This window comes from Melanotaenia boesemani, chromosome 3 (assembly GCF_017639745.1).
Source record: "Melanotaenia boesemani isolate fMelBoe1 chromosome 3, fMelBoe1.pri, whole genome shotgun sequence".
Taxonomy (NCBI): domain Eukaryota; kingdom Metazoa; phylum Chordata; class Actinopteri; order Atheriniformes; family Melanotaeniidae; genus Melanotaenia; species Melanotaenia boesemani.
Window position 1 is genome coordinate 28,553,092 of NC_055684.1, and position 20,813 is coordinate 28,573,904.

The window sequence follows — 20,813 nt, forward strand, 5'->3', positions numbered from 1 at the left end:
AAATGTTAACCATGATGTTAGTACCTTACAGCTTTTCTGATTTACTCCTTTTCCCTCTACCTAAGTAGACTTGAGACTGTTACTGATAAGTCCAAAAAGAGCTGTTCATGTAATCATAACAGCTAAAAGCTTTCATATGAATATTTATCTTGACAGCAACAACTGTGAAAATGTTTGTCTCCATAAAGGTCTGGAAACTGGAAGACAGGTTGAAACAAATTACAAATATGTTTCTAATTTCTAATTTCCTGCAGTAACTGATACAAGTAGCATCACAGGAAGAATGGAAAAGACTTAATAAAATACAAGAGCAATCCTAGACTGCTGACTTCCATGAACAGTCTGACCACTCAGACCTTGTCCCTGCATCAGCAGCTTCTACAAGCACATTCTTGGGAGATTAAAATAATTGATCATTACAAACCAGCAGACAACTATAAAAAGATAGCAAAGCACTTTTGAGGTCATTGTTTTCTCATTGAGAAAATGAACAATAAATTAGGTATATTTGAGGCATTAAAAGAGCCATAAAACCTTCTGAAAACCTGTTTTTGGGATTACTGGCAGAGAAATCAAACTTCTGTCCATCAGGACTTTCCAGAAAGTTTAAAGAGCTCTGAATTAATGTGACAACGTTCTAATCAAAGGACACTCGCACAAAGATGACCTCCATGCATGAAGAGAAAAACCTTTCCTGAATCCTCACCACAAAATGTTTTATTTAGATAGAAAAATAAGCCTGGTGCATTTTGAAAATATGCTCAGTTGACTGAGGTTTAAACAGAAAGGAGAACCACAGAGCATTATCTGACAACAATCATCATACAATTAAACAGGAGATGCTTCTTTCAACAGGATAAAGAACTTGAATGCGTTTAAAACCCACACCTCAAAGGTGTTACTTTAGCCTTCACAGTCCCCAGTCATGGTAAAACTTTTGAAAGAAGTGAGATTTATTTGGTCCTGTTGGACCACTCGACAGAGTTCAGTACCATGGAGAGTAACTAATACCTCCCTGGATGATGAGCTCTTGTATTGGATTTTATTTGTAACTCTGCTTTTATTATTGTTATTTGAATCAATAACTGCAAATTTCACGCCGTTTTAAACACATCTTGAAACCTACTCCGTTGCTTTGAAAAACAGCTTATTTGCAAGAACATTGCGGACGGAACTGCTGCCTGCTGCGTGATACCGTGTAGACTTCAGCCTGATGAAGGCACGGCTTGCTCAGTGACTCTCCAGCAGTGATGCCGTCTTATCTAGAGTAGATCAAATAAAAACGGGAGGACTCTCTTCCATGTTGACGGAGCACTGCTTTTATTTGCTTTTATTAACTTAATTAAAGCATCCTGCATGTCGAACTGTGAGCAGACCGCTCACAGAGGAGGAGGAGAGACGGAATGATATTGTCTGTCATCCAACATGCAGGCGCCTTATCGGCATGTCCCAGGCAGTATAGGCCCCTTACAACTTTGATGTACGATGCAATTACTAAACTAATAAAAGCCTCAAGTCGAAACAAGGTTCCTGTGGAGGTGATGGTGAAGCGGGAGGAGGGTGGAGGTGGAGGCGCGCTGCATCAACGGCCTTGACATCATTATCGCTTTCTAATCAGCGTTTACAGTGCAGGACGATGGGGACATCTTCCGGTCTGATTGAATAACGTGGCGTCTCAACTGTTTTTATACTTGAGGAGTTTGCTCCTTCACCAGCTCTGCTGCAAAGGCGCTGCTCCACACTGAGCTCCTCTGAAAAAAGTTGCTGGTGGGTGACATGACGTCACTGGTCGAAGTGATTAATTAGGTTATTAGAATTCAGTCAATCAGGGGGAAAATCAAAAAAGTTACAGCGAGACTTTTCAGTGGTTTCTCATTGAATTGTAGGCTATTGTTCTTCGTCGGAGTTGTTTTGTAACAGAAAGCTATTTCTCAACAGTGAACAGAGATCTTCTGAAATCCAAATTTTTTCTACTCTCTCTCTCTCTCTCTCTCTCTCTCTCTCTCTCTCTCTCTCTCTCTCTCTCTCTCTCTCCCTCTTCTTTGATTGTGTTACTGTGGGAGCTTTCATCACAACGCCCATCTGCAGACTCATTATCTCCAACAGTGCCATTTTCTAGAATCTCCCTGTAAAGACATTTCAGGTTTCCGTTTATAATTTTATGATTAAATAAATTACAGTTTCCCGTACTGACATGATTACATTTCAGTTTGTTGAAAAGGGCGCGCGTTTACATGTTGGAAAGCTTGGTGTTTGCAGTTACAGTGACAATGTGCAATTTTTATGCAGCGTCAGCGATAATGCAACAAATTTACAACCGTGATGCTTTTACTCTACTTGGACGCAGGCTGCAAAAATATACCATTTTCTATGGGTTTTTTCTGAGTTTTGTGGTCGATACACCTGGCCATATACTCTTGATGTGCAAATTAAACCGAAGAAGCCCCAAATGGTCTCTAAAAATGATATTCTGCCTCTCCGAGTTCTTTAGCTGCAAACAAAGAGAGGAGACGACATGAATAAATCCAAATTCCTGCACCATACCCGAATGAGGGGTGTTACGGGGAAGGCAGGGCGTAGAAGAGGATAGGGAATCAGGATTTCCCTCTCTCTCTCTCTCTCTCTCTCTCTCTCTCTCTCTCTCTCTCTCTCTCTCTCTCTCTCTCTCTCTCTCTTCACACACAAGCAGATACAGTAGGGAACGTGCTGGCAGCAGCAGCATCTGGAGAAGTTGCACCGGGAGTCTAGCAGTCAAACATTGAGAAGGGATTTTTCTGTGCAGAGATTTGCTGAACAGTGTTGGAGATGCAGGGGACCTGCAGGATCCTGTTCTCGCACACGTGCAGCACCAGCTTCCTCTGGATCTTCATCGGCTTGAATGTGATTAAGGTGGCGGGGTCCCAGCAAGGGATCCCTCTGTCAGTGTGAGTGAAAATTAAGTGGCCATACAACTTTAATTTCTGTGGGGTATATGTTGTTTTTTTTTATTTTAGAGAAGGAAAATAAAGTCAATTGAGATCCAAGCCGAAGAGGGAGATGTGTTTAAATTTGGAATTCACTATACAGCAAACTATTCTATTCTACAGCCATTTAGCAGACGCTTTTATCCAAAGCGGCTTACATTTGAGAGTAAGAACAACACAGCAAGAATTCAAACAAGATGGGACATCAAATGATAGTCAGACATGCAAACATGTTTTAGGGGCACAAAATGTCACCTTTTGGTCGGGAATGATTTTGGAAAGTATTTCACTTGGATTTCTTCTTTAAAAGTAGTTGACTTTTTATTATTAGGCTATTTGATCGTCACAAACCTCTGCTGATATTCGCCCTCGCGGGTAAAACTAACTTAAGTCATTTGTATGAGATTCTGACAGTTTATTGGTGGAAGGAAACAACTACAAGTAGGATTTTATGGAGATTTGTGCACTGACGTAAAAGGGAAATTAGGTCAAAATGGGCAAACTGGAAAACGACAGATGGCAAATTTGATTACCAATACAATTTGTTTCGTTTCATTTCAATGTCTTATCAGTTATTCAATATAAAAAAAAACGTTTTTGAAAACCCCAGAAATATTAACGTGAGTTGTACCATTAGACTCCTCTTTGTGGTTTTGTCTGAACAAGACAGGCATTGTGAAAATTCATTAACTTGATATTTATTTATTTATTTTTAGGGGACAGTTTATTTTTCACAGGATATGAACTATGAAGGCAGTTTTATTTAATGATATGTTTTATTTACAGTCTATCTTTGAGGGTCATTGTAAAATATTAAAACTAACTCTTTTACAGGTTGCACAATTACTGTCATCTTACACTGACTGACTAATACTGAAGAGGTGCAGTTGTGTTTGCATCTTGTATTGTTTTCAAGTCCTTACTGCATGTGCATATAATATGTGCAAATAACTGGATGTTTTTCTCTGAAATACAAAATCCATATTAAACTCTAAGAGAATGGCACAATATATTAAATGCTATATGGATGCACGAGATAACAGACATTGCTACACTGTGTGTCTTAAAAGAACAAGCAGGAGATAAAGTAGGTTCACCTGAATTTACAACTTAAAAATCTATGTAAAATACATTAATTTTCCAAAACAATATTTTAAAAAAAGAATATCAGCTGAACTACAAATTTATTTTTCTGAGCCTTCCGCAAAAAGCCCACAAAAGGTCTCATTTTAGCAACGTTGCTGATGGGGGTTAGGTTATCTGCATCACATAACAAGAAAGACTGTATTATACTTTTCTTTAAAAAAAAAAAAAGAAAAGAGAAAAGAAAAAAAAATCTTCTTTAATTTGTTGTCATACTACATGTGTACTGGGATTATATATTTTTTTTATTTTTAGGCCCTTTTCTTAAAACAAAATTCAAGTTTGTGACTTAGACTGACCTTAATTTTACAATACGCTGTTCATAGAGTGATTTACATTTTAATAGAAACTCCAGTAACTACAGTGCACGTGATCAAAACTGCAATCATTCATCAAGTGAAGGTCAGGGCCACCGGACCATGATGTTCATCTTTTGACTGATTATGTCAGTCAAAAGATGAAGAAGAATCAACAACAGGAGATGACAGGGATTTGTGGGTGGATGGTGATTAAAACTGACTTGTCAGTTATCTTTTTTTTTTTTTTTTTATAGAAGTTCCAGCTTCTTAGTCTACTATACTATACTACTATTTTTCTTATTTGGTTTTGTCCATGTATTCAAGGGCTCTTAGTTAATTTGGCTTTTGTCTTGTTTTGTCATTTTAATGTCCTAGTGTGAAGCTTTGGGCCTCCGCATTTGGTGGGGAAATTAAATCAATTTCTGCAAAATATTCTGGATCCCAGCTACTGCAAAAGGTAGACTTTTTATTTTTCTCTCTTATATGAACTTAAATGCCCTTTTGTGTGATGATCATGTGGTTAAACCCATTGTGTGCTGTAATGTTGTGCTCCCTCTTTAATGGCTGCAGAGACATTTAGGTGTCTCTGCTGAATTTGTTATTTTAGAAGAGACTCAGGTGTGTTTTGTAGAGCCAGAGCTGTGGATGTGTGTGTGTTTGTAGGTGTGTGCGTGCATGTGTGTTTGTACTTGATATGGTCCATTAACCACAGCGCTGATTCCTCTCTCATCTCATCTCTCCAGTGAACTCTCTTGAGTTAAAAGCTTCAACCTCTGGATATGAATGCGACAAGGAGACAAATTGAATAAATGTGGCTGGGCTTGATAGTGTGTATGTATGTGTGTCAGGGTGTGTGTGTGTGTGTGCGGTAAGGTGGATTGGTATGATATGATGAACAAGTGAAATCTGCAGAGAATGAGCGATGATCCAGAGCCATGGATTTAGCTTTCTGACCACTTGATGGCAGAGGTGTGCATGCTCGCAGGCCTTCGATTTAAAAAGGTGTGAAGAGTGAACTCAGGTTGATGAATGGTGAACTGTCCATTTCACTTAAATGGGACCAGAACAGGGACTATGGAGTAAACAGCTGGAGGAGCTCCACTGTATGAATGCTGAATAGTTATACTACAGTGCAGGTTGTGGGTGAAGTTTCTTGGAATACATCAAAATTCAGTAAAAAGATATTTTTTAAAAACTTCTGTGCAAAATTACCATAAAGCTTTTGACTGTATGTTCACATTGCTATGTAAAACTTATGACTTGTGCATGTAGTATCTTCATGTTTTCCAGCAATCTGTGTAGATTTAATAACCAAATTTAGTCTATGTTCATTAAAACTGTAAATTTTGTTGAAATTTCCCTAGTAGCTTAGGAAGGAAATGCTCTTTAACTAAAGAACTAAAGGAGAGAAAACAAAGGACTCTGACAAGATAAAAATATTGTCTGGTTATATAAGTCATAAATATGCAAATGTTGTTATTTAAAGTTATTACTACATTTGTGACATTGAGAAAAACTCTTTGTTTAAAAAATGTGTAGAAGCATCTATTTATACCAAGAAGAAATTATTAAATACTATACTATATGAAGTCAAACTCAATATTCTACATATTAAATGCCCAGAAACTTAAGTTATTATACATACATTACACAATCAGTGTTGGGGAAATATCTAATTAGCAAATTGAGATAGAGAAGAACTCTCACTCTTACACACTCTCTGCATTTTACACACAGTAGCAAACTAAGAAAAAAACAAAGATGGTTCAATGAATACAGCTTCATCCACCTGAGAATAAAGAAATAGACACTCAAGTAAAAGGTGCAGATTTCTTAGGTTTAAAGAAATTCTAATAAAAAAGCATTGGCAACACCTTTTACCTTCATTTTGAACGCTATGAAACGGACCATAGTATTTGTTAATCTGCATTTTGACAACCTCACTTTTGCAGGAACTGTGGTCCATCTCAGCGCCACGTGCAGGGACCAACTCCAGTTCTGATGGTAGTCCTTCAGTCAAGGGAAATAGCAGGATTAATCCTAAAAACTCAGCTGCTTGTCCTGGAATGTGGGAAGAAAGCGGAGTAACCAGAGGAAGTCCACGCAAATATGGGGAAAGCGTGCAAACTGCGTTCAGAAAGCGGCTCCAGGCTCAAAACCCCGGACCTTCTTGCCCTGAGGTAACGGCTCCAATAAGATTTAAGTTCAAATGTGCAGTGTGAACTGAAGCAGTATCTGTCACCAAACATGCATTTAATTTGTATAGAAAGCGAATTTGCAATCTACCCTGCAGATTTGTTCCTTTTTGTCAGTATGTCAGCACTTTGCTTGTGTTCCTGGTCATGGAGACATGTGTGGAGAGAGCTTTGCTGATCCAGTCAGCACAAAGCAGTGAGCTGTGAGGGAACTGACGGGTCGTTAGGGGCTGGTCATTAAGGCTAATCATTAGCTGCTTTTTATGATGATTTTTTTCCAATTTCATTATGATTTCTGGAAAACGGGGAAACACTGAGGATCCTCAAGCTCCTAGCACTCCTGCATTGGTTGTTAGACTAATCAATAATCATGATCAGGGTTTTTGATGGATGGGGCTCAACCTCCGCTTGATGACTTGAGGGCTTGGAAAAAGGGATGTGGGGGTCTAGGTCGGGACTGGGTACTCTGTTTGCTGGGGCAAGGAGGACAAGCGTGAAATGAACTGTTCTGCTCCACTGCAAGTCCACACTCTTCCTTTCAGTAGGTAATTTGTCGCCTCATGTACTGGTGTGTGTGTTTTTTGTGCCCATCCTGTTCACACAATGTGCACAGGCTTTGAATGTGTGCCATGTGCCTATTGTGCTATGTTTATTTTTGGATAAGGTTATTAGAAGTGTGCATGATGTGGCTGACTGGATAGTGTGAGAGGATCAGGATTTTTTTTTGTTTTGTTTTGTTTTTATTTGGCATGTGTGTTTAGGTTTGCGTTTGTGTGTGTGTCAGGCAGATGTGGGATTATGTAATGTTATATTCCTCTAAGCTGTGACGAGCTTTGTTCTATCACTGGAGGTCTTGTGCATCCCGCAGAATCAGCATTATGTGAGGTGTAGTTCATTACACAGAGTTGCCCAAGCTTGACACGTTATTATCTTTCTCCTGTGCTTAGACTCCATTTCAATTACCCTCTTACCATGCATAGGCTTCAAATCCAGCCCCGCCCCCAATGGCCACCCAACATGGCGATCTCCAGCCAATAGACAGAGAGATACTGCATGTGCAACCATATAAGTGAGACCAGATAAAGACTATCAGTCATTTATGTTGCAGCAAGGATTTTATCAGCCATTCATCTGAGACAGGCTGCATGCATCTTTTGCCAGCCAACATGTGAAGGCTTGTAAGCCTTTTTTTTAACAATTATCTACCACTCTGAGCGACTGTGGTGGAACAAAGGGGTGCTGATATGTTGCAGAGTACACACAAAAAAGAGATGATCATCTTATTGTTTCCATTTCTTGTCTTTTTAAATGAACATTTACATGTGATCTCTATAACTTTCCAGTGTTGCAAGGTTTACACCTGCACCTGTCAATGCTGCTCTTCTCTTTCTGACTGTTTTCATTTTAGAAATCTAAAGAATTTGAGAAGTCAGTCAGAGTGGAAGAGATTGATGGAGTAAAACTGGTGAAAAATCTGGCTGTGAAGATGGCAGAAATGTTCCAGAAAAAAGCTGAAGCCACAAGGGTGGGTAAAATTTCTATAAAATTTATTCTGGATTGACATGGTGTATTCTTGTATTATGTGTTTTGTTTAGTGGGGTAACTGAGTATACATAATTAGGGTGATTGTAGAGAGGATTGGCTCAGAATGTAATTTTTGACACACACACAAACAAAGCAAAACACACAATCTGCAGCTAGCTTCCATGTATTAACTGCGTCTGCGCATGATGACTCTCAAACGCAGGTATGTGGAAGATCTGGTAAATTTGAAAAAGAAATGGATACAGACCAATGTTTGCTTATATAACACCACTGTCATTTGCTTACCATAGATTATTGTGTGTTATTTGAGGATATGATTAGTGAGAATTTCATTGTCAGATTGGTATTGGCGGTGGGTTGGTGGTAGGGGCTTATAGGAAGGGAGGGGGGAGGGAGAAAGCTGCGCTAAACAGTTGATCAGAATGACTTATCTAACCGACTAGGTTGATTTTAAATGATATTCTGCCTTATAAAAACCTGCAAAAGTAACCAGTTAAAGCTGTCATAGACTATTCTCTCTGTAGGTAACTGAGGTAAAGCATAAAATGATTATGCTCAGGTAAGACAAAAATAACTTGAATTGCTATTAAATGGGCTACATCCTTTTAATAAACTAAGTTATTTTCCACCACTGATTGTTCGATTCCCTGTTTGATTCACGTACTGATTGAAATGTATCTTAACAGTCTGAAATCACGTGATCTAATTTATGTTTATTTAATTATTCAGGGTTGGGGCTGAAGATAATTAAGGCTAATTCCATTTCATTCACACTTCAGTTGGAGTGACAGCGATTCAGAATGTTACCATTTGTTATTTTGGAGCGAAAATGTTTAAATGGGGGGGGGGGGGGGCAGATATTAAGTCGTAAGTTTGAGTCGGAGTCTGTTTCCGGCTTTCCCTTACTCATTAGACCTGATTAGTCCCCAATGCGTACAGGTTAATCAACTTCTAATTTCTGAGAGAACGAATTTGCCGATGTGTTGAGGTGAAAAGTCTCACATCAGCCTCCCAGCAGCAGCCTGTCTGCGACCTCCAAGCCTGGAATCGCTTTAATGCGAAACCTCTGCAGGCACTGCAGAGGAATGATAAGGTTTATCTCCCTGCGCCTGATCCCATGTGAGCGATAAATCATAACAATTAAGGGTGTAAATTACATTGAAAGGGAAGTTTTTAATTTGATAAACTGAATTCTATTAGATAAGCAAGCACACAAAAATATTTTTTCAAAGCAGTCATAGGGGTTTTAGAAAAGAAAAGAAAAATCAGAGACGTTAAATTTGCACCAGTAGATCAAAGTGTAAATCTGACTGCGTCATCACTTTGCTCCAAATCAAACTGAGTTGTTTTTTTGTTTGTTTGTTTGTTTGCTTGTTTTATTTTGTTTTTGTTTTGTTTTGTTTTTGTTTTGTTTTGTTTTGTTTTTTGTTTTTTACTATTGCCCACATGAAGCACTGAGTTGGACTGACTGACGGCCGCAAGGTACATTTCACAATAAGGAAAGTTACGTGCAGGCCTACCAAATGTTCTCCATCTAAATCAACAGACGTTAAATTCAGTTCATGATGCTTTTATTTGCCCGCTGCTGACGACACTAGATTTCGCTATGAGGTCAATTGAATTTTGCCACCAAGACTCAGCGGGCGCTGGAAAATGCCCCAGTTGTGTTTATGTAGCAGTTATTTTTGACACATGTGACAGATGTTAATTACCTGCTGGGCTCCAAAGGCGAGAGTGATTTCAGGTTAAGGTGGCATTCCCCCGGAAACACAGAGCCAAGCACATTTTCCAGAATCCAGTTATTATTGCAGCGCTGGTTCTGCTCCAACCTCTCGTCATCTAACACTCCCTCCTGCTCTACGTTTTATGCGTATTCCCCCATTTTTAATATAAGAATGTATGTATTTAAAATATAATATTAACCTAGCCAAGAACGTCTTTAATTTTACCAACAGAATGACACCTGTTGTGGTGCGTGAGTAATGGAAACGCACCAGACTGCGCAAATATGAAAGCATGGTGAAAAATGTGCAAGAAATAGAAGAAGTTGTAAATATCTCAGCCTGCTTGGAATATTTTAAGAGTAGAATTTATTTATTTATTTATTTTTTATCTACACTATAAGGAATGGTGGATGTGGCATAGTGCTGAAGGCCTGCTGTAGTCTGCACATATCATTCTGCATTTTTGTTCTTTCTTTCAGCGGCTGGTGGAGGCTGCAGAAGAAGCGCACCATCAGCACGAGGATAATCCCGACCTGCAGGTGAGGCTTGACCAGGACAAAAGAAGAAAAAGGGGGAGCAAATAATTAAACATGTGGTGCGTCACCGTTTAATCAGTTTTAGTTGGTCGGGGGAGGAACAGCTGCAAGGTGAGAGAAGGGCAATGGGCCCTGGAAGTTTTTAGTTGCGTTGGCGTCGTCCTTCCTCCGCCCTGAAGTCCTGTCAGCGGTTTGATACATAACGCATCTTTGATGCAGTGCCGCACACGTTGGCTGATCCTTTCATAACTCATTCTGACCGAATTTAGGTGTAATCGTGGGGGGGAGGCTGCAGCATCTTCCTCTTCATCCACTTTCATGTACAGTAACTGGATAGCTGTAATTATAAGACAGTGAAGTTTAAGACAGTTAATTAAAAGCCGAGCTGAAAACTGTAGCTTTACATTAGAAAGAGATTTCATTGTGTTATTGTGTGGTTGTCCATGTTGGTTAATCCAAATAATTATAAGAAGAAAAACAGGAAACAGCAGAGTCTGTCTGGGATACAATCTAATTATATTTCACAGGATATGCTTTTTCTCGGGACTTTAGCGGCTTTCATTGCGGATTTCCACGTTGATGTTTCCTCAGTCTCTGCAGAGGGATTGCAGTATTTCTGCTCTCCCTCTCTCTGTGCAGTGGACAAAGATAAATGAAACTCTTTTACGCGGGGCATTGTTTCACTTACATGGCTCAAGATTGGAAAACGCACTCGAGCAACAAAACACAGAAATAACTTTGCAGTTAATAGAAGCATTTACATCACACGAATATGAATACATTCAGCCCTCCTGTTCTTTTGCCGTTTCTGTGCTGTGTAGCAGCATTAATGAGACAGGAAGATGTGGGGGGAAAAAAAGAAAAGAATATGACAAGAATATTTTGTCTTTGTGAAACTACTTTGAATAGGTCAACTTATTACTCTTGCTCCGGTTAAGTCACTACCCGATGATCTTCTGTTATTGGACTCTAGCATTTTGAATATGTTTATCTCTCCCAAAAAAAATTTTTTTTTTTTTTTTCAAGAAAAGTTCTCAGATGACTTTCGGATTATAATAAAACTGAATTTCCTGGTGTTTAGGCTGCTTGTTCATTCAGGTTTTAACATGTTTATTTAAACGAATCCAAGCATCTTTACTGCATTTAATAAAGATAGAAAAAAGGCTAAATAACAGCCTTGATTGATTGAAAAAAAAGCTACTGTCATACAATTCAATATTATGTTAATATTTAATCTCAAAAGCCATAAAAACAGTAATGAAAATTCAATATCCACCTGTGATAATGATGTGATGTCATGTTATCACTCCCTGTGACATCATTAAGGCAACTGCGCCACCTCCAACACCACACATTTTTCACACACCATTTCACTGACCGCAGCAAGATAAGCCAGCTGCTTTTATCTTAGCTGCTTCAGACGCTTTGTACCGACCTGAGTCCAGCCTCAGGTTCAAGGGTGTGCAGATCAGATCTGATGTTGATGTTCAAAATTATTTCTTACTTTCTGACATTTGGTGCAGTGCTTTTCAAGCAGAATTATGCCATGAAAAAAACTCCTCACCATACCTAAGAATGTTTAAAGATTCTTATAAGATCAGAAATATTCAATATTTTCTGTTTCTAAAATGTGACAAAACAAATAAACTAAATGAAAACTCTGAAATGTTCAACGTGCTTTGAAACCTTCTTAATTTTTTTTCTCAAACTATAGGAAAAACACCCAAAGTTATACTTTTGTCTTTTCCAGAGAATATTTGGGGTTTAAAAATAAATAATTTAATTATTTTCCAAATAGTTATTTAAACTGAACAGAGAAAGAAAAATGTTTTAGGGCCATGTTTTTGCCTCCAATTTCTGAATCATTTGCAACAAAAACAAGAAATTAAAAATACATTTAGATAATTACTTTACCTCTCGTTATACTCTACATAAACAGCTCACTACTATATGGCTGATGTGCTTCATGTTTTTGCTAATCATCTTGGTGTTTTTAACATTTTTCCTTGAACACTCTGATGTGCTGCTTGAGAAAAAGAGTTACAAAGCTAATCAAGAAGCTGATAAGGATAGAAAGTGTGGGATAAGGCAGGGCCTCTTACACCGAACAATTCTTATTGAGAACCAGCATTTCCAGTTACCACAACCTAGTTGTACAGTAAGGCCCCAGCAGTCTATAATGGAGGGCAGATCTCTGCAGTATGGCCTCCAGCTAACTGCGGCGGTGGTAGTCAGTGGGCTGTCTCACAGAGCTGCAGTGTCCAATAGCCTGCTCTACAGTAATAACCCTGGTGGTTAACGTGCTTCTCTACAGCATTCAAGTTCTGCTGAGTGTGCACGTTTCTCTCCCCAGCTGCTCCCCCTCCACAGCTCCTCCCTCCTTCCCTGCGCACCACCGCAGCTCGTCAGAGAGCTGCTCAGGCGTGGTATGAGCTGTCAGGGGCTGCTTGATGGTGATGCTTGCGCGGTCTCCCCCGAGAGTGATGCTGTAGAGTCCATCAGCCATCTCTCCCTCCCTCCTTCCATTTCTGCCGTCTCCCTCTTTCTCTCCAAGTGAAGACAATAAGGACTAGAGGCCACAGAGAGGCCGCTCAGACAGGATGAGTTAGTCTTTCTTGTGCAGTAGCAGGCAGTGAAGGACAGGACAAACTGTTGGACTCAGGTTTGGTTTACCCATAGTCAAAAAAGTTTTCCCAATGTTTTTTTGGTTTTTTTTTAAGTATAGGAACCAGTGACAATATGTTATGTGTGTTCTGAAAAATACAGAAAAAAAGAGAAAAAGCTGCAACCAAAACTTTGTTGTAAAATTTGCACACATTATTTTTTATTCAGTCATTGCTTATCAATGAGTCGTAAACCAGTCAACAACTAATTATTCTGCCCCTGATATCATTATGTTGAAATAATATTAGCCAAGCTTCTGACAGTATGGATTTTAAAACTTTTATAGAGCTTTTTTTTTTTTTTTTTCAGGATTTTTCAAGTTGTAGTAATAGTTTGTTATAAACATCTGTTATAGGACATTATGGAAATATGTTGGTTTTCACTTTTTTTATTTCCTGATTGATACTCAAATATGAATGTATACTGTATATTCACATAGTTTCTATCTTTACAATCATATTGCAAATTTTCACCCAAATCTTTAGACTCTCTCATCACTGAATGTCATGTGGGATTTCCATATATTTATTTGAAAAGTAATTTTACTAAATCAGAATGATTGTATGTCTCCTTAAACTGGTGTTCAACAAAAATACTTCTGTTCTGAAATTTACACCTTCTAGTGTGATCCCTGGTGGTAGCTGACTACTACTAAATTTGTAGAGGAAAGTTTTATGGTCATTTGAGTGAAAGTGTTGCTAGGCTACAGTGGCAATTTTTGGAGGAGTTGAAAAATTTATTCCAAGAACACTGTTGGCTTACCAGCTCTAAAGCAAGGTGGTGGTAGCATCATGATCTGGGCTGTTTTACTGCCAGTCCAAATTTTACATTTTATCATGAGTGAAAAGTTCTGTTAGCTGGAACAGTATGTCCACACTGTAAAATGATTTCTCCTTATTATGATTCTACTGTATACTGTACTTTCTATACACATCTCAAAATAGACTTGAAAATGTAAAGGCTATTCTCTAAATATTACCATAACTCTTATTATAACTGTCTTTTTTTTAGCTTAAAAAGCTTGAAAGTTGTGTATGATACACCTGCTATCTTACAGCTTAAGTTAAAAATACCTTCAAATCTATCATTTTCTGCACTCACTCTTTACAGTATGAGTACTTCAATGCTGTGCTGATAAATGAAGTGGATGAAGAAGGCAATAACGTGGAGCTGGGTGGAGAGTTTATCTTGGAGCCCAATGACCATTTCAACAACCTTTCAGTCAACCTGAGCCTCAGTGTTGTGCAGGTCCCCACGAACATGTACAACAAAGGTGAGAAATTCTGCAGCCTGCCAAAACAAAGAATTATGTGAGCGTTATTTACCTACTATAGGGGAAGCTGATGAGGAGGGAGAGCAGAGGAAAGGGGAAAGTAAGTGGTGAAAGTGAGAAATGGTAGCTGGAGCTGTATCAGTGTCACAGGCTAGGGAAAGTGAAGCTGGAGGATCAATAACAGTCTTGCCATTAAAGCAGACCTCTCTGTGAAGATGTTGTTCACATTGTAGCTTCTCAGTCTGTTCTTCTTGTCACTTCCTTCTGTGCATTGCCCTGGTGGCTTTTGTTTGCTGTAATGGACTCCCCATAACGCTCTGCTTCCAACACAAAGGGAGGCAAGTCTAGCAGGAGGAGGGGAGGGGATGATTTAGTCACAGCCATTGTATCTCCTTCAGTGGGAGTCAATAAGGGACAAAGGTCAACCATGCAATCAGTAATGGTGACCAAGATGGTAACTATTACCCCAATTTAATTCACTTGTCTCTTGCTTTGCATCTCTTTCTCTGTCTGTGTGTCTTCCTCAGATCCTGATATAGTGAACGGGGTTTACTGGTCTGAGGCCCTGAACAAAGTGTTTGTAGATAATTTCAAAAGAGATCCAACACTTATCTGGCAGTACTTTGGAAGTGCCAAAGGTTTCTTCAGGCAGTACCCTGGTGAGTGCTTTATAGTTTATTTCTGTATGACTGCCATCCTTGTTGGGACAAGTTTAACCAGCAGCTCAGTCTCATGGTTAAATAGCAACAAAATAGAAATCATATTATTAATTCAGGTGGACTCAAATTTTGAATTTTTAAAAAAATAAACCTTTCTAATTAAGCCATTACAGTGGGGAGTTATTTCATGTCTGCATCAAGTTTGCATATTTTGCTAAAGGGGCAAAACGTTTTGTTTAGAAAAAGATCTAACATGCAGATGCTGTTGGGAAAGAATTTATTTTGAGGCAATTTTTCTAAACCTTAACAAAAAACTTTAAAATAGCTAAACCCAACCAGCACAAAAGAAAATATTAATAGAAAGTGACTGCAAATAGTGAAGGAAAGCAGAAATGAACATGTACAGTTCCTGTGAACATGGGGACAGATAATTCAGTTCCCAGAGATAAAAAGCTATTTAAGGCTTGGTTTTAGGGTCAGGGACAGGAGAATGGTCAAGTTTAAGGTTAGGGTTTGGCATTCAGTTATGATGGTTAAAGATGCTGTAAGAGGCTAGGGAACGCACCGTGAAAACAGAAAAGGTTCACATGCAATACAAACCAGATGTCTGTACGTGTTGGACTGGGAAAAGGAAAAGAAAGGGTTATCCTGTGGGAGCTGTCATCACATGAAAAAAAATAACAGATCAGAGCAAATGATTTAGAATTACTAAAAGGGTAATTTGGCTAATGTTGTAATTTTACAGTCCATCAGAGAGGATGCACATATACAGCCTGCAATTAATCAGAATTTGCCTGTGTTGGTCTGCAGCCACACTGAGGATCAGCCATCAGTTTCTAGATTCAGAGACTGTTCACATGTGTTACACAATCTGTGCAACTAGCAAATGGCTCATTGAGATGCTGAAGAGAAGTAACAGAAATTAGATAAACTACAACTTATGATATTGTTATAAAGATGTTTTTGTTTAATGTACTGTATAAAGTGAAATCCATAAAGAATAGATATTTCCCATCTGTGTTTGATGATGTCATTTTACCAAAATATTCATCATTTTGAACACACACTTTAAGACTGCACAGATTTAATTTTTTCTGTTGATAGAAAAGAGTATTAGGTTGTTAGTTAAAAAAAATAGATTTAAAAATAGATTCACATTATTTAATTAGAAGAAACATCTTGGTGCTATTCTGTGTGTGCCACTCAACTCAGAGCTGATTAATTCTTGCCAAAGATGTGCATACCTTACCATTTGAAAAACCATTTGTTGATAGCAGTATTTGAGCAGTTCTAGCTTTTGAACAAACAGTAAATAAGTTGGATTTCAGACATGGGTTTGGTGTTGCGGTGAGCTTGCTGCAGCAGGATGGTAAATATGGGACTGAGTCAAGATAAAACACAGTGAGAGTGTTTATCATAAGGAACAAAAGTGCTGCCCAGTGCTACAATGTGGCTCAGTGATGTGTTTTTAACTGCCTTAGACAGCAGCGGAGCTTTGCGGCACAGAGGAATTCACCCTTTAAACAGGCAGTACTGGTAGTGTGAGCAGTATTTTGTTGATTTATTTCTTTTTGGGGGTTTTGTTTGTTTAAACATATGGGGTATTGCAATACTTATCATACTTATAGCTTTATTTAACAAATCACACAGCAGTTTTAACTGTAAGGTTCTAAATGAATTGCTGTTGCACCCACTTTCTTAAGCATATAAAATAAGATTATGATTCTTGCATATTACAATACAACAAAACTGAGTTTTACGTCATATTAAGTTCATAGTAAATATGAACTTAATTAATTATTATGGCTATATGTGTTTACATGAAACAAAAGGTTATAGGGTGTACTACTGATGGGTTTTAGTGAGAGAGGGGGCTGTCCTTTAATCCTGTGGAACTACCTTACTGTTACATAACAAATATCAGGTGTCAGCTTTATCAAAAAAGAAAGTTTTAAGCCTAATCTTAAAGGTTGAGAGTGTATCTGCTTCCTGAACCCAAACTGGGTTTATTTGTTAAGTTATGTCTCTTTTTTTTCTTGTAAACTTACCTCTTGATTTATCTCCCAGGAGTAAAGTGGCATCCAGATGAACATGGCGTCATTGGCTTTGACTGCAGAAATCGAAAGTGGTAAGCTTCATTTGCATGTAAAACAGCTATTATATAGCATGTAAAATAACATCATTCTTTTATTGGTGTAGTGGCTGAGGAGGTGCTTAGTTTAACTCTTTGTCACAGGTACATCCAGGCAGCTACCTCTCCAAAAGATGTTGTAATTTTAGTTGATGTGAGTGGAAGTATGAAGGGGCTGAGACTGACCATTGCCAGGCAGACTGTTTCCTCCATATTAGACACACTGGGCGACGATGACTTCTTCAACATCATTGCAGTATGTGTACATGTCCTTGTTAATGAGTGTCTCTTTTTTTTATTGTAGTTTCCAGCATCTGTTATCTAAAGAAGAAAAGTTTTCAAGTTCAGTCATTCCTACAGTGTAACTCGTTTTTATTTGGTTGTCCTTTATGTAATTAACTTTACCTTTACAGTACAATCAGGAGATCCACTATGTGGAGCCTTGTTTGAATGGCACGCTGGTGCGGGCTGATAGAAACAATAAAGATGTAAGTCCCTGATCAATCTCATGAATATGAATCACAACATGCTGAATATATGAAATTAATGTCTAAAACTCCTCTCTATAATTTTATGTGGTTTTCTGTCAGCATTTCCGTGAACATCTGGACAAGCTGTTTGCCAAAGGGATCGGGCTGCTGGGTGAAGCTCTGTCCGAAGCATTCACAATTCTGAATGATGTAAGTTCTGCTACAGTAAATTGTGACTGTCAGTTTAATGAGGATCCTGTTCAAACATTCATCTTTTCAGTCTAAATTCTGCTCAGATAATGCATTACAAAGCAGATCAACTTAATTTTTGTTTACTGGTTATGTAGTAACCATTAGTATTCATAAATTCTTATGAAATTATTCATTCATTTATCAATTAACTTGACTTAAAAATAACAGATGAGTGCATGTGCCCAGCTATTACAAATACATTTAGTTCCAATTTATTTCAAAGGCGCCGCTCATCTAGAACAGAAGGAAAACTTTCATTTTAGAAGCTACATTTGTTTTCGCTGACAGAAGTGCTCATGTACAACGCTCTGCATGTTTTCTACTAATCATAAAAAGTAGCCCACTCAAGTCAGATATATTTGAGCATTTGGGAGGTGTGTCGCCTGTCGAAACGCTCCACTGCTATCCCGGTTCCACCCTCCAAACACAGACACATCTATTCTGAAGCATGATTAATGACTCTAATTAATGTCAATGATTAATATTGTTGCTGATTGGAACACAAAGAAGATAAGGCTAAGAGCCAAGCTGCACTTCTTTTATCTCCCTGTTTTCAGGCGTGCTGTGGCTGTGCCACTGAAGCTGAGGGACCACAGCTTTTACCTCTGCATTTGTCAGATTAATTAAAGCTCTGCAATGAATATGGAAATCAGGTAGCCAGTAGCCTATTGCCAATATTCAGTGTTACACTAATGCCCAGTGAATCAAGTCCTAAGAAGGTAGCCTATCAAAAATCCTACTGAAGAAAAACTCTTGTCATACTATGAGCACTGCAGCATTTATATCAAGTACTGGTTTGTTAAGAGATATAGAGTAGTTGTGCTACGAGTAGCTTGCTTAATACACAGACTGCTCCCTCTAATAGACCACTGATATAAAACAAACACAAATCAGAATGCATGTTATTGTGGCACTCTGTTGGGTTTGTCTTCTGTACCACCATTTAAAGTCAGTATGGCAACTAGTATTTTAAACATGAGTGAGACGAGTTCTTCGTTTATAAGGTTTAATAAGAAATAAAACCGTGCTGTATTTAATTGGAAGCCCAAACTCAAACCTGTTTTAAACGTAAATCATTACTAAATTATGCATTTTATCAAATGCATTATTTCAAAACTATAAAAAATATTAGTCATATTTAATGTTACCATTTTGCTAAAACAACACATGATATTACATATTGTGTCATTATTTGGACAAAATATAGAAGCAGCCAGGTGCTGCTAATCAATTTGTATTTCATGAAATTATCTTTAGTAAGTGTGAGCACTATTAAAATAGCAGGAGTTGTGCTGGTCTGAAGCATTTAGGGCAAGAACAAAAGACATCAGCAATTATCTTAGCAAAGCAAATAATGCTGACCATCAGTCTAGGAGGAGTTATAAGGTCATTTTCAAACATTTCAGAGTCAGTCATTCTACCATTAAAATATTATTCAAGCCTGGAAAACTATGAGCACAGCTTTAAATCTCCCAGGAGTTGACATCCCTGCATGTTTACTCAGTGATTGGACAATGCAGTGCTCAGTAAAGTTCCCAAAACCCAAGAGCTACATCTCAGACTGCGACGACCTCAGTTACCACATGAAATGTTCGTGACAGTGCAATTTAAAAGAATACTGAAAATATATGGCTTAAGATGTTGGCTATAATGCGTACCATGGCACATCAGTACAACTCCTTCATATCAACTGTCAAGGACAGTGATGGAGGGCTGATGATTTGAGATTCTTTTGCAGCCACAGGACCTGGGCACTTTGCAGTCATTGAGTCGACCATGAACTCATTTTTATACCAAAGTATAAATGAGAGACCTGGCAGCTAAACCTTGCCTGATATTTGGAAATGAAACAGGAATATGATCAAAGCACAGCAGCAAATATACAACAGAATGGCAGAAAAAGAGAAGAATTTGAGGTGTTGCGGTGACTTTGTCAATGTCCAGACATCAGTCTGATTAAAATGTTGTGGCTGGATATTAAGAGACCTGTAAACAAATACCTGCAAGCCACAGTTAAATAAAGGAATATGAAAAGGAGTGGGCCAAAACTCCACCACAATGATGTTAGACACTGATAATACAAAAAAAATGATTATTTTAATTTAATGATATAAAATTTGGTTTCTATGAGCTGTTGAATAAATGGATGTATCTAAGTTTTCACACACTGATTCTGCATTTATGTTAAGTTTTTGTTCATTGAATCACATCATCATGAAATATGTCAGGTTGTTCTTTATCTAGCTGTACTGGTTTTAGATTGATTAGATTTTATCAGCATCAGTTCCCTACTGATCCTGGTTATTGATCATAACTTATGTAATTAACAATTACTCTGGCAAATTCTTACTTAACTTATAATTCTTACATATTATAATATACATTTAAACAAGGGCCTCACAAATCAATGGAGACAGTGCATTAACAAGAACCCGGATGAGCTGTCAGCCCTTCACTGTCAGTGTGTAACTTCCTGAGCATGACGGGAACTATCCTCAGACTGGGCCGAGGTGTTCACGGGCTTTTTCACTCAAAAGACATTTTGTCATGTGAAATCATGGAGTAAATAATCCAATTACAGATCTGCTTCACCACCTGATGACGCGTGTGATGGTTCACTGTCACGGTTTAGTTTTGACGGATCAGAACTATAAACAGAAATATAACATAATCTTATCATGTTCAGTTGTGGTGAATGATCACATTTGTTAGTGATTTTATTGTTTTTCATTTTATTTCTCCCACAAGTAAAATAAAATGGAAAATGTTACTTTGAATAATGACAATTTTAACAGAACTATAAATAACCTGAAGTAAAAAGTATACAAGATTCATAGCTTGCTGCACGATGTCTGTTTCTTGGCAATTTTTATCTCCGCCAAGGCGGAGGTCATGTATTCAGCAAGGTTGGTTTGTCTGTTAGTAACATAACTAAAAAAAAAAGTTCAGAATAGATTTT

General features: G+C 38.1%; 1 protein-coding gene across 1 annotated transcript in view; it reads left to right on the top strand.

The window, feature by feature from the left end:
- The first annotated feature begins 2,805 nt into the window (after nucleotides 1–2,805).
- The window catches only part of cacna2d3 (calcium channel, voltage dependent, alpha2/delta subunit 3), a 34,890-nt gene continuing 16,882 nt past the window's right edge, over nucleotides 2,806–20,813 (top strand). Inside the window, exons 1-11 of the mRNA XM_041980599.1 lie at nucleotides 2,806–2,924; nucleotides 4,781–4,862; nucleotides 6,358–6,585; nucleotides 8,009–8,125; nucleotides 10,349–10,408; nucleotides 14,180–14,342; nucleotides 14,870–15,001; nucleotides 17,069–17,129; nucleotides 17,238–17,388; nucleotides 17,546–17,620; nucleotides 17,723–17,812. Coding sequence (XP_041836533.1) covers nucleotides 2,806–2,924; nucleotides 4,781–4,862; nucleotides 6,358–6,585; nucleotides 8,009–8,125; nucleotides 10,349–10,408; nucleotides 14,180–14,342; nucleotides 14,870–15,001; nucleotides 17,069–17,129; nucleotides 17,238–17,388; nucleotides 17,546–17,620; nucleotides 17,723–17,812 — 1,278 coding nt within the window. The remainder of the gene's footprint in view (nucleotides 2,925–4,780; nucleotides 4,863–6,357; nucleotides 6,586–8,008; nucleotides 8,126–10,348; nucleotides 10,409–14,179; nucleotides 14,343–14,869; nucleotides 15,002–17,068; nucleotides 17,130–17,237; nucleotides 17,389–17,545; nucleotides 17,621–17,722; nucleotides 17,813–20,813) is intronic.